At 28.2% G+C, this 13102-nt stretch overlaps 1 protein-coding gene across 1 annotated transcript; it reads left to right on the forward strand.

The window, feature by feature from the left end:
- Positions 1 to 1122: 1122 nt before the first annotated feature.
- Positions 1123 to 1864, forward strand: LOC123894433 (protein CLAVATA 3). The gene is made up of 3 exons (XM_045944438.1): positions 1123 to 1206; positions 1366 to 1433; positions 1709 to 1864. The coding sequence occupies exons 1-3, from the start codon at positions 1131 to 1133 to the stop codon at positions 1862 to 1864; spliced, it is 300 nt and encodes a 99-aa protein (XP_045800394.1). The 5' UTR covers positions 1123 to 1130.
- The last annotated feature ends 11238 nt before the right edge of the window (positions 1865 to 13102 follow it).

Raw genomic sequence — 13102 nt, forward strand, 5'->3', positions numbered from 1 at the left:
ACCACCCAACCCGACCCTTTTTCAAGGTTCAAATTTTGAGATTGTGTTTCTCGAGATATGTCCTTTAACTTATCATGTATTATATTGAATAAAATAAAAGCTTATAGTTTATATAACCCAGACAAGTTCTTTTACCACTTAACTAATTTTAGAAAATTGAACCCATTCATTTTAACCAGTCTAAAATAAAAAATGTGTGACTGACATCCTCAACAACCATTCCAATTGACTATTTTTCAAATTCAAATTATTTGCTTTGAGTTGATTTGTAGGCCAATGTCCACCCCTATTCATCATAAGAGGAGCTACGAATAGACTCAAAACTAACTATTTGAATTGATTACATTTAGTAAAAAAATATACATGTTAATGCATAAATATTATGTATGCTAAAATACCCCTATTCAACAAACTGATTATCTTGGGTGGGATAACTGATTAAGATAGTTGAGCTAAGTATTAAGGAGCTGGAGGTCTAGGGTTAAAATCCTAGCAAAAAGGAAAAAAACTAACGTAACATTATAATATACTCCAATGTATCTAAAAAATCTACGATATAGTCTAAATACATCAATATTTCAATGTATTTAAAAAATGAATTTCCTTTTATATTAAGGACGAGGGACTACTAACAATTTGCAATTAAAAAAAACGATAATCTTTTATTTTGATAATGTAATCAGATTGTGCGACAGAGAGAATCAGAAATAGCTACATCCCAAAAAAAGTTTGTAGAGACTCAGAAAGGAAACATGACGTATACATTGATGATGCTCACTCTTACTATTTGACATTCCAAATCAAATCAAAGATCCTTTTCACTTTTTTAGTTCTTTTTTCACATTTGAAATCATATATTTTAAGCTAGATTTGCATTTTGCAGTAGCTGCAGCCAAATGATTCTCGACAACACTCCATATATATAAGACGGCTATGTCAGTCACAGATAGATATATACAGAGCTATAGTACAGATATTGCTTCCTCATTAGTGTCTTTAATCATTATTTTTTCTCAAATGGCTGCATCATATACATCATGCATTTTTAAATTATTAAGTTCTTACCACTATAAATATATGTCTCCTTCTTCATAAACTCCATGCAAATTATTAACTTCTCTCTAAAAATTATGGCTTCAAAATTCATCTTTTCTTCTTTCTTTATACTTGTTCTGTTTTGCTTGCTTCTTATGAGGGAGACTTCTGGTTTGTCATTAATTAATCTTTTTTTTAATGTTCTAAATTTTTTCAATATTTTAATTTTAAAAATTAATTTAGTTATTTTGTATCTTTTTTTATTCATGTATGTTGTTATAATATAAAAATTCATTACATATATAATAAATAATGTTTATTTACTTGTAGGTTGCAATTCTACATATGCATGCTCCTATGCTAATGGAGGAAGTCTTAGAATGATTCAAAATAGGAAGGTTTGTCACATTATTTTAGGCTTCTAGCATACATAATATTTATGCATTAAAATATATTTTTTAGTCAAAAAAAAAAATTTATTGTAAAATATATGCTTATCATATGTTATTATTTTTTTGTTGGTGAGTACATGTATTATTATTAATATTTAGTCAAAATAAAAATAGGGTTTTTTTTTTTCTTTTTATTTTCCTAAGATTCATTATTTTATTTTATTTTTCTAGTTTAGGAATATATATTGTACATTTCTTACTTAACTTATTTGCTTGTGTAGATGCTGTCTGGTTTGAAGGTTAGTCTAGAAGGATCTTCAACAAAGATGAAGTATGGTGAAAAGGCAGTGATTGGAGAGTTGAGGAAGGTTCCTAGTGGTCCAGATCCATTGCATCATCATAACATTGGCAACCCTATTAAGCCTGAAACTCCTTAAACTCAATATGAAGAAAAATTAGTTTCTATGTTTTGATCTAGTAATAGTATTATTAGTTACAAGTAGTCATGCATGTGAAAAAGCAAGTTTAAGTCTAGCAATTTTGTTGTGTTTTTGTGGAAATATGTAGCTTTTTTATTTTTGTTCTTTCTTATGTTTATTAAGCAGTTTGTAATTTCATGCATTGAATTTTAATTTAGCACCATCTGTATGTCTTTAGACAAGGAGTACTATTTTTTTTTGGGTGGTATCTTGTTTTAAAATATTTACACACATGTTCCATAATCTATTTTAAATTTAAATAGATTGTGAATTTTAGGACTGGTAAAATCCTTATGACCATATCAATGTAGTTCACATTAATGATTTTTTAAAATGAAACTCAAACTGTAAAGTTTTAATTAATCAAATTTGTCCTTTCTTTGAAAAGCCAAAAATTTATATGTGGAAAATAGATATTTTGTTGGTGATAATATAATGTTATTGATAGATGAAATAAAAGTTATTAATAATAAATTATTGATAATATAATTATTGATAGATGATATAATGTTAAAATGATAAATTATTGAAAATTTATACACGAAATAAAGAAACTAGAGTTCGAACTCTGATTATGGTGTCTTTGTTTTTTGTAGTTTCTCTTGTACGAGTCTCTATTCGTCTAGTGCAAAGACATGATTATTATTAAGGAAAATGTTAAATAGTGCACCCGGTGCACTGGTTAACACATAAATACGGAAATTTTGTCTTAAAACTCGTGCATTCAATACATTAAAAGTGTTAAAAATTGTTTTTATCAACATTAACTTTATGTTTTATTTCTATTTTGGGTATGGTTAACAAGTAAATCGGGTGCACCGTTTAAAATGACCCTATTATTAATAAAATTTGCCGTTAAAAAAAATAGGGTCTTGTTAACATGTGCCCTAAGGGCACATGATAAGATACCTAAATATAGAAATTTAGCATTTAATGATACAAAATATTAAATGTTAAAAGAGTTGATTACACGATTTTCAAAAGCATATTTTCACATTTATCTCATTAAAATGTGCCTTAAGGGCACAAGTTAACATTTTTCAAAAAAATATTAGCATTTCTATAGACCCATGATTTTGTGGACAATTTTTTAGGTTATTAAATTGGAGAGATATATAGTGTATTGTTTATTAAATAAATATGAGTACTTAGTTTGAAGGTTTCATGTTCGTTAACTTGTGTCAATTTTGGTGGGTTAGTTCATATAAAAAAAAAATTGACTTTAAATAAGATCCTCATAAGTGGACGATAAAATTAATCTCCTCAAATTAGTCAGTTTATATGCCGAATTCAGAGTTTTTAAAAAAATATGAGTACTATTATTAAACTTATAAATAAGTAATAATGTGTATATTAAAACCCATTTAAGTACTTAAAAAAATATTCTCAATACCCTTTTTAAGTACTGAAAAAATATATTCTCAATTGTGGAGGCTAGGGCTGAGCATGAATCTGCGACCCGACTAGAAATCAATAATACATTGAAGCATTCAGTCGGATGTGGGTCGGTCTCGGGTTAACACTTGCAAAAAATCGAGCATGAATGGTTGCATAGGGCAGGTGCTGGTCTCTTAAATTCTATCTCTTCGTAATAAAAATCGACCGAACAACCATTAAGATGCAATTTATTTTTTTTCCTTCTCTCACTCTCTCTCAATCTCATATACTATTCGTTTTGTTGATTTTATCTATCTTTGATATAAGAGAGAAATATATTTTACTAGCTTATAAAATGTTGATGAAAGAGGTGCCAAATATATATTTATACTTCTCTTCTACTTAATTTATTATTTGTCTTTAGATCTACAAATTTGAAACAATTAACATGTCACTCTCTTTGTTTTTTCATTTAGTTCTTCTATCTTTTGTTACATTGTGTACAAGATATTGAACTATTTAAAAATTAGGAATTTTTTAATAATGAATTTTTAAATGTAAACAAAGTTTCAATCTAACCCCTAATAACCAACTCATTCTATCCGCTTCCCGTAAGATCTGCCACCCGAACAAACCGAATATGTAAGCCGTCGAAATTGGGTCTAAATACGATGGATGTCCCTAGTGGAGACTATTTTAGTCCTACAATTTGAACTAGTAACAAGAGTATTTATTTATTTATTTATTTATTTATACTTTCCCTATATTTTCTGGTTTTCAATAGAAGTATTCATATCCAATTCCAAATATAAATATCTCTTACAATAAAAATTGAAAACTAAATTTGTAAGCTCAATTAACAAATGTTGAAATTATATTATTTGCAACCAAAGAAGATTTTTTTTTTTTGAAAAAGAAGAAATATTGATAGTGTTTGAGTTTAAACTCGATTTTTTTTTAATTTTATGCATAAATTATATGTGATACTTTTTTTTTGTACAATTTTCTGTTGTACATTTACTAGTATTATTCAGTCTAGGCAACGAAAATAAAGTTGAATATTCTATGTTCTGAGAAACAAATTGTCAAATTCTGTTGGTTACAGCAATTTTATGGATTTGGACATAAACAACATTGACATGATGTTTTTTAGCTTCTTTCGCCCGCATACTACAACAACAAATATACGACTATAGACTATAGTCTGTCTCTATATACTAGAACTATATTCTTGTGTGGACTCTAATAATATGCTGAAGAAAGTCTATTTGTGATAGAGTTACTATTTTAATTGTGTTAAAATAAGTGATAGAGTTAACTATTTTATGTTTGTTAATGCACAATTTTAATTGTTTTTTACTAACATTTATGTTTATTTATTAATGAAATGATTTTTTTTAAAGTAATTTATTAATGAAATTATTAAAGTAGATTATGTGGAGTCCCCGTGAGCATAACTCAGTTGTTAGGGACGTTATATGTAAAATGCATGGACTGAGGTTCGAACTTTGATACTTTCATTATTTCACTTTAAAAAAAAATGAAACTCTATAGCCACCAAACAACTCGACAAAAAAATTATGTGAATTTTTGGTTGGAACAAAAAATTTATTATACTTCGCAGTCCAATTTTGAATTATGCCCTTTTCCTATCTCCTAGAAAGAGAAGAATGAACCAAAAAAAAAAAATAGATTACGTGAATAATCATATAATCAAAATGTTTCATTTATATTAACATGCACAAGTTATTTATCACGTGGTGTATGATGCACAAGTCTCGAATAATATTATAAAGAATACGAATTTTATAAAATCGGCCATTGAATTAAAAGATTATATCATATAGATCCTATATAGAAATTTTTAGAAAAATTAAAAATCATTTAATATATTATTAAGACCATCAAAATTAACGATTTTTGAATTTTTATTAAATATTGTTGGGTCGTGGTAAACAGTGCCGCCGGAACACTTGTTAAACATACCAAAAATAAAAAGAATTAATGTTGACAAGACAACTTTTTACCCTTTCAATATACTGAATGCACCAGTTCCAAAAAAAAAATTCTTTATTTATATACTTCCTCTGGTCCTTTTTATAAGGAACACTTTGGAAAAAAAATTTGGTCCTTTTTATAAGAAACTTTGACCAATTTTCAAATGTTTTAAATGTTCAATTTCACTTATGCCCTTATTTATTATGAGAGAGAATTTAAAAATAAGTAAGTTAGTTGAATAAAGAGTAATTAAATAAGGGTATACATGGAATAAATTTAAATTTGTAAGAGTATTAAATGAAAATAACTATGTTAAATGTGCTTTCTTGGTCTGTGTAATTTTTTCAAAGTGTTCCTTATAAAAAGGACCGGAGGGAGTATTTAAATAAGGCTTAATTAATAAAATAGTCCCTTAAAGACATTTTTGGTTTCACATAGGTCCCTTAAAGAAAAAAAGTCCGAATAGGTCCCATAAAGAAAAAAAAGTCCGAATAGATCCCTTAAAGACATCTTCGTTAATCAGTTTGGTCTTTTCCGTCCATTTTTTTGAGGACCAAATTGATTAACGGAGATGTCTTTAAGGGACCAAACTGATTAACAGAGATATCTTTAAAGGACCAATTCGGACCTTTTTTTCTTTAAGGGACCTATTTGGTCCTTTTTTTCTTTAAGGGACCAATGTGAAACCAAAAATATCTTTAAGGGACTATTTTACTAATTAAGTCTTTAAATAATGCTCAGACACTATTTAATACTAGTATTTTCCTTTTAAGAGGAAAAATAATGAGAAAAAATGGAGAGCGTAACTCATTCGAGACCGGTGAGAGTAACAAGTTTCTCAAATGTTACTCATGATGACGTGAGTTAATAGGATGTGACAGCAATCATCTCACTATTGTGACGCAATTGAGATCAATAATTTTCTATTTTCAAAAATACTCAAATCTCCATTTATAGGAGCGGCCGAGCGGGAAAGGATCCTCTCCGGCATGTTTTTTACCGTAGAGTGTTCCGTTTTAATCATATTCATCCAATTCTATGGGATTTATTATAATAGTAAAACATCAATTGTTGAGATTTCACTGCAGACAATTTACACTGCAGAGGATCCATTCCCTTATAGGAGCACTAATATATATGTTTCAGAATATTTGTGATTTATTTATGTGTGTGTTTGGTTGTGAGAAGAAAGAGAGAAGAGAGAAAGATGTGAGAAAAAGTATGAGAAGAAAGAATTTGGTGAGATTTGATGTGTTGTTTGGTACAAGAGAATGAAAAGAGAAAAAGAAGAGACAAAAATATGTTTAATTTTTGAAAGGATAATTTAATATATTTTTATTTATTTTATTATTTAATTTAAGGCAATATTTTTATAATAAAATAATAAAACTAAATAATACTTCATTTTGACTATATACACTATTCATTTATCTTCTTTGACCTTATTTTTCTACTAATAAATAAAAACAAATATTAGCAAATAAGATGTTGGATTCATCTCGATGAGTATTTTCGAAATACAATATTTTTGTAATTTTTACTATTATACAATTAAAAATATTAATCATCAAAATTTATGCATTGGCATGCATGACGCAGTCAACTGACTCACTCATTGTGGGACGAATGAAGTACTACTAAGAAACCAACTTACACTTGCTGCACGTTGATGATGTACTCCCTTCGTCCCAAAATATAAGAATTCTTTGACCACTGCACGTATGTCAATACATACTTTTGATTACGAATATTTTTAATTATCTATTAGTAAAAATTATAGAAATTTGATATTTAAAAAATATACATCTGACGGTGGTTCTGCAAGTGCACAGAATCACTACCAAGTAATAAAGTGATAAGTTTATCGTTCTCCACAGGGATTGTGCCAAAGTTACTAGTTTCGAAATATCGCTAGTTGCTTTCGCTTTGTTTGTTTGAAAGGTATCTTTTGCGAGTAATAGTAAATGACAGGAAAGTAAATGACAGAAATTAAATGACAGGAAAGTAAATTTGGTGTTCATGATAAACTCTCTTAAGATAAATCTATCAAAGTTGTGGAATTTAAATTAAACTAGGAAAAAGAACAACAAGAAACTACTAAATTCCATAACTTTAATTCCTAGTTAAAATGACTAAACTCTCATGGGTTTCATTCCTTCTTACTTTACTTCTGGGTCAACCCAACCCGAACGGGAAGAAGAAGGTCAGTCAAACAGTGGTCCACTTTTTACATTTGTTGAGGCAGACCAATTGAGCATTTCCCCAATTTGATTAAAACAACAAAACATAAATATACATCTAATAATGAACCGTCATCAATTAAATCACCGTTTAAATCGAAAAAAAATGAGGATCTTAAATTTTTATTTCTTTAGAATATCGTCAACAGTTATTACAACTATTATATTGAGCTTTGACTTATTTTTAAACCCAACTAAATCAATGTCACTATTATATTGAGCTTGGACCCGGACTAGGGTTATGATTGTGTAGTGGATTTGGACCCGTAGGAACCTGCCTCAATCCTCTAAAATATGGCTTTTCACCATTCCTGATTCTTGATAATCCAAGCCGACCAACCTTCAAAATAAATATTTTACTCAATCAAACTAAACAACATATGCAAAAGCTTAGAATTTTAATTTAGAAATGTTGTATATAAAAAATACAAAATCTTTTTAATTGAGTCTTTAAAAATGAAATTGTTTTAATGTCATCTTCATTGATAAGATTTGAAAAAAAAAATGCTTTAAATAGTGCCACAAACCTTCCTGTTCACAATCTCATAAGGATTTTCTCCCTTATCATCAACACAAGCATATGCAGAACTGCAACCTACAAAGTAAACAAAATTTATTTATTTATTTACTATTAATAAAAAGATGACTCAATAAAGATATGTTCATTTTTTGTAAAAGAACTAATTAAAGCATTACTGCACAATATTAGGTTATCCATGTAACACAACCATCAAATATGTGATTGTTATCAATCGGCCTAATAATTGAATAAAAAACATGAATAAAACAAAGAAAAATATAAATCAAGGTTTTTTTTTAAAAAAAAAATTAAAAAAGTGAGAAAAGGATATGTAATTATAATAGAACATTGACAAACCATAAGTCTCCCTTATAAGAAGCAAGGAAACAAGAAATAGTATAAGGACATAGGAAGGAATGAATTTTGAAGCCATTGGATTAGATTTTAGATGACAAATGTTTGTGGCTAATTAGAGTAATGCAAATTATATAGTAGTAGGATTTGAAAGATGGTTCATGCATGGTGCCATTTTTTTTTGGTACATTGCATGGTGCCATTTTTGGAACAAAAAGATTAAGCATGAATGTATAATGTTATTTCGCCCCGTGATTAATTAAACATCGAATTGTTTTGAAAATAATTAAGCATTGAATATTTACTTTTTAGATTCATAGAATGTTTGATGTATATGGTCTATAATATGGACTAGATACATCTAACATTTTATGAATTTAAAAATTAAATTTTTTCTTGTAATAAGGACCGGAGGGAGTATTGACTTTGAATATTAAATTATTTTAATTTGCTTTCAAATTTTTATTTGGAGCATAATTTACTAGCCTTGGAGTCATGTTTTTAAAAACATTCTTTAAACAATATGTCAATTTCTTGACCAAATAAAAAAACAAATTGTTTTAGTCAATTTTTAATTGATTCATCAATTACTGTGCACTCAATATTCATTACTACTCCTATAACACATATGAATATTTGTCGAAATTATTAGTCGTTTTGACTATATTACATAAATTAAGAAATGTAATTCTTTGTAAAAAAAAAAGAAATGTAATTAAAATATTATATGAAAAAGAGAAATTATAAGTTAGTTTATAAAATTGTGTTTCATTAATTCTCTAGCGACACACAAATCAGCAATGGTTGGGCAATCGTCGCAAAGTGCTTATTTTCTTGTAGTGAAGTGAGAGTAATAAATAATTAAGAGTATAATAAAAAAAATACATTCGCTTATATGGCATTTGGTTTTGTTGGATTGCGAGCTCGCCGCTCATTTATGCAGCTTATTTGGTTGCGTTGCGTTTCGGTTATATGGCATGAGCGAAATAGCAGAGTCTTTAAGGAAATCGAATTTATCATACACCAGACGTTGGATAAAGTTAAATTATATTCACTTTAGTGGTTGAAAGTTCGCAATGTTAATCTTGGCCTAAACACCCACGAGTTATGAAAATTACAACCGATGGACATAGTTCATTCCTTGGTATAATCCTTTAAAACACAAAAGGAAAAAAGAAAAGCACAATTGAGATTTTTTTGGATTAATGTTGTTTTATCTTGTTAGTGTTGTCTGACATTTTGTATTATTTTTTGTAGTCTTTTTTGGCACACCTTGTGCTGAGAAGATTATTTGGTCTCTGTTTTATATATGATCCATTTTTGTTCAAAAAAGAAAAAGCACAATTGAAATTTATTAGTCGACGCATCAAATAACTTTTAATTGAACAACAATTTCCCTTTGTTATTTTTTATGTCTTCTCACTCTTTATGTTGTAGGTTTCATGGTTACATCATTTTACGATACATTAACACCAATAAAGAATCACATGTTTCGTGCTTTGGGATGCGTTTGAGTAAATTGATAAATTGTGGGAGAGGATATATTGGTGTTCATGATACTCTTAAGCTAAATCTATTAAAGTTGTGGAATTTAAATTACAACTAGGAATAGAACAAGAAACTGGTAAATTTCATAACTTTAATTCCTAGTTCAAATGACTAAACTCTCATTTGGTTCCATTCCTTCTTACTTTAGGTCTGGGTCAACCCAACCCAAATGGGAAGAAGAGGGTCAGCAAAACAACGGTCCACTTTGTATATTTGTTGAGACAAAAAAATCGAGCATTTTACCAATTCGATTAAAACAACAAAAAAATAAATATGCATCTAATATTGAACCGTCGTCAATTAAGTCACAGTTTAAATTGGAAAAAATGAGGATCATAAATTTTTATTTCTTTAGAATATCATGAACAGTTATTACAATTATGATAATTTATGAAATTAATCTATTGGTGCACCACTTATTTAGGCAGTTCATGTACTCAAAACTGACTGATCCTCAACTTTATGATCTATGACTTGTTTTCAAGCCCAACTAAGTCAATGCCACTATTATATTGAGCTTGGAGGGGGAGGGGGAGGGGGAGGGGGAGGGCTATTGTGTCGTGGATTCGGACCCGTAGGAACCTTCCTCAATCCTTTAAAATATGGCTTTTCACCATTCCCGATTCTTGATAATCCAAGCCGACCAACCTGCAAAATAAATATTTTTCTCATTCAAACTAAACAACATATGCAAAAGCTTAGAACTTTAATTTAGAAATGTATATAAAAAATAAAAGGTTTAATTATACTTTTGGTCCCTTATCTTTATTTTAGATTTTAAGTTGATCCCTTATATTTTAAACGTTTTAAACTGGTCTCGTATCTTTTCTTCTATTTAATTAGTTTTTTCCTCCCGTCAAATTTTTTACTAACGCTGTTAGATTTCGACACATGGCAAACGAGATCCACACTTGGACAGACACATGGATTTTTTTTCCATATCATTTTTATATCATTTCCTTTTAATTTTAAATTAAAAATAAAACAAAATATAAAACAACGTTAAATCTTCATCGTAAGTTCATCAAACCTCTTTCATCTTCATCTTCTTCAAACCTAGTGACCCATTATCTATATCTTTCAGCTAATCAAAATCAAGAATCAAGCATAAAACAAATCCGAGAAACAACAATCGAAATCTGAGAAACAAATCAAAATCAAGCAAAAACCCCTACAAATCTATCTATTTTCTCTAAAAGATAACAAAAAAATTTGTAACCCAATTCCAAAACCCTAATCCCCAATTTCGACCTAACACATCTCCTCTCCAACGAAATTCTCCTCAAAATCCTCTCCAAACTTCCCAATCGATTTTTGTATTCATGTTGCAATTGAATCTTGTTATTTAATTTTGGAATGATGTTGTTCTTGTTGTTCATGTTGGAATGGTGTTTTTAAATTTTTTGGGATTCTGCACATTTGTAAATGCTTTGTTCTTGGCATAATAATCAAAATTCACAAGTAGTGCTACAAAGTAGTGTTCTCATTGCCTTCAATATTTTTCATTACATATGGCGTTGAAGCTTTGTTTTCTCCTTTACAAAATCTTAAAAATGTGGTTCATATGATTTTGAGAAGAAGGGATTAAGAAAAGAAGCTTTTTGTACAAATGAACCAAGACTCCAAATCTAATTGTTTTATATTTTGTTTTTGTTTTATTTTTAATTTAAAATTAAAATGAAATGATATGACAAATGATGTGACAAAAATTCATGTGTCTATCCAAGTCTTGTTCGGTTTGCCACGTGTCGAAATCTAACCGTATTAGTCAAAAATTTGACAGTAGGAACTAACTAATTGAACGGAAGAAAAGATAAATGATCAATTTAAAACGTTTAAAAGATAAGAGACCAACTTGAAACCTAAAATAAAGATAAAGGAACAGAAGTGTAATTATGTAAAAATAAAAAAATCTTTTTAATTGAGTCTTTAAAAATGAAATATTTTAAATGTCATTGGAAAAATAAAATAAGAAACCATGCTTTTAATAGTGTGACAAACCTTGCTATTCACAATCTCATAAGGATTTTTCCCCTTAGCATCAACACAAGCATATACAGAACTGCAACCTACAAAGTAAACAAAATATTTATTTATTTACTATTAATAAAAAAATGACACAATAAAAGACATACGTAAAAAAAAAGACATGTTCATTTCTTGTACCAAAAAGGCTAAACACATGAAATTGTACTAAAAGAATAAACAAATTCTTTTTTCCAACACTTTTTTTTGACACATTTTCCAACACGTTTTTAGTTTTCTAGTGTGTATACTCTAAAATTAGGTAAACTTTTAAGTACCTTAAGAGTATGGTTGGATATATATATATATATATATATATATATATATATATATATATATATATATATATATATATATATTTATAGTGTTATATGTGTGATTTAAGGACCGTGTAAAGCATTAATGCACAATATCAGTTTATCCATGTAACACAACCATCAATTATGTGATTGTTATCAATCGGCCTAATAATTGAATAAAAAACATGAATAAAACAAAGAAAAATATAAATCAAGGTTGTTTTTTTTTAAAAACAAAACTAAAAAAGCAAGAAAAGGATATGTAATTATAATAGAACATTGACAAACCATAAGTCTCCCTTATAAAAAGCAAGGAAACAAGAAAAAGTATAAGGACATAGGATTGAATGAATTTTGAAGCCATTGGATTAGATTTTAGATGACAAATGTTTGAGATGAATTAGAGCAATGCAATGCAAATTATATAGTAGTAGGATTTGAAAGATGGTTCATGCATGGTGCCATTTTTTTTGGGTACATTGCATGGTGCCATTTTTGGAACAATAAAAAGATTAAACATTGAATACCCCCTTCGGTCCTTATTATAAGAAGAAATTTACTTTTTAGATTCATAGAATTTTTGATGTGTTTGGTCTATAATATGAACTAGATACATCTAACATTTTATGAATCTAAAAATTAAATTTTTTCTTATAATAAGGACCGGAGGGAGTATTAACTTTGAATATTAAATTATTTTAATTTGCTTTCAAATTTTTATTTGTAGCATAATTTACTAGCCTTGGAGTCATGTTTTTAAAAACATTCTTTAAACAATTTGTCAATTTCTTGACCAAATAAAAAAACAAATTGTCAATTTTTAATTGGTTCATCA

Source organism: Trifolium pratense, linkage group LG7, assembly GCF_020283565.1.
Source record: "Trifolium pratense cultivar HEN17-A07 linkage group LG7, ARS_RC_1.1, whole genome shotgun sequence".
NCBI classification, from domain to species: domain Eukaryota; kingdom Viridiplantae; phylum Streptophyta; class Magnoliopsida; order Fabales; family Fabaceae; genus Trifolium; species Trifolium pratense.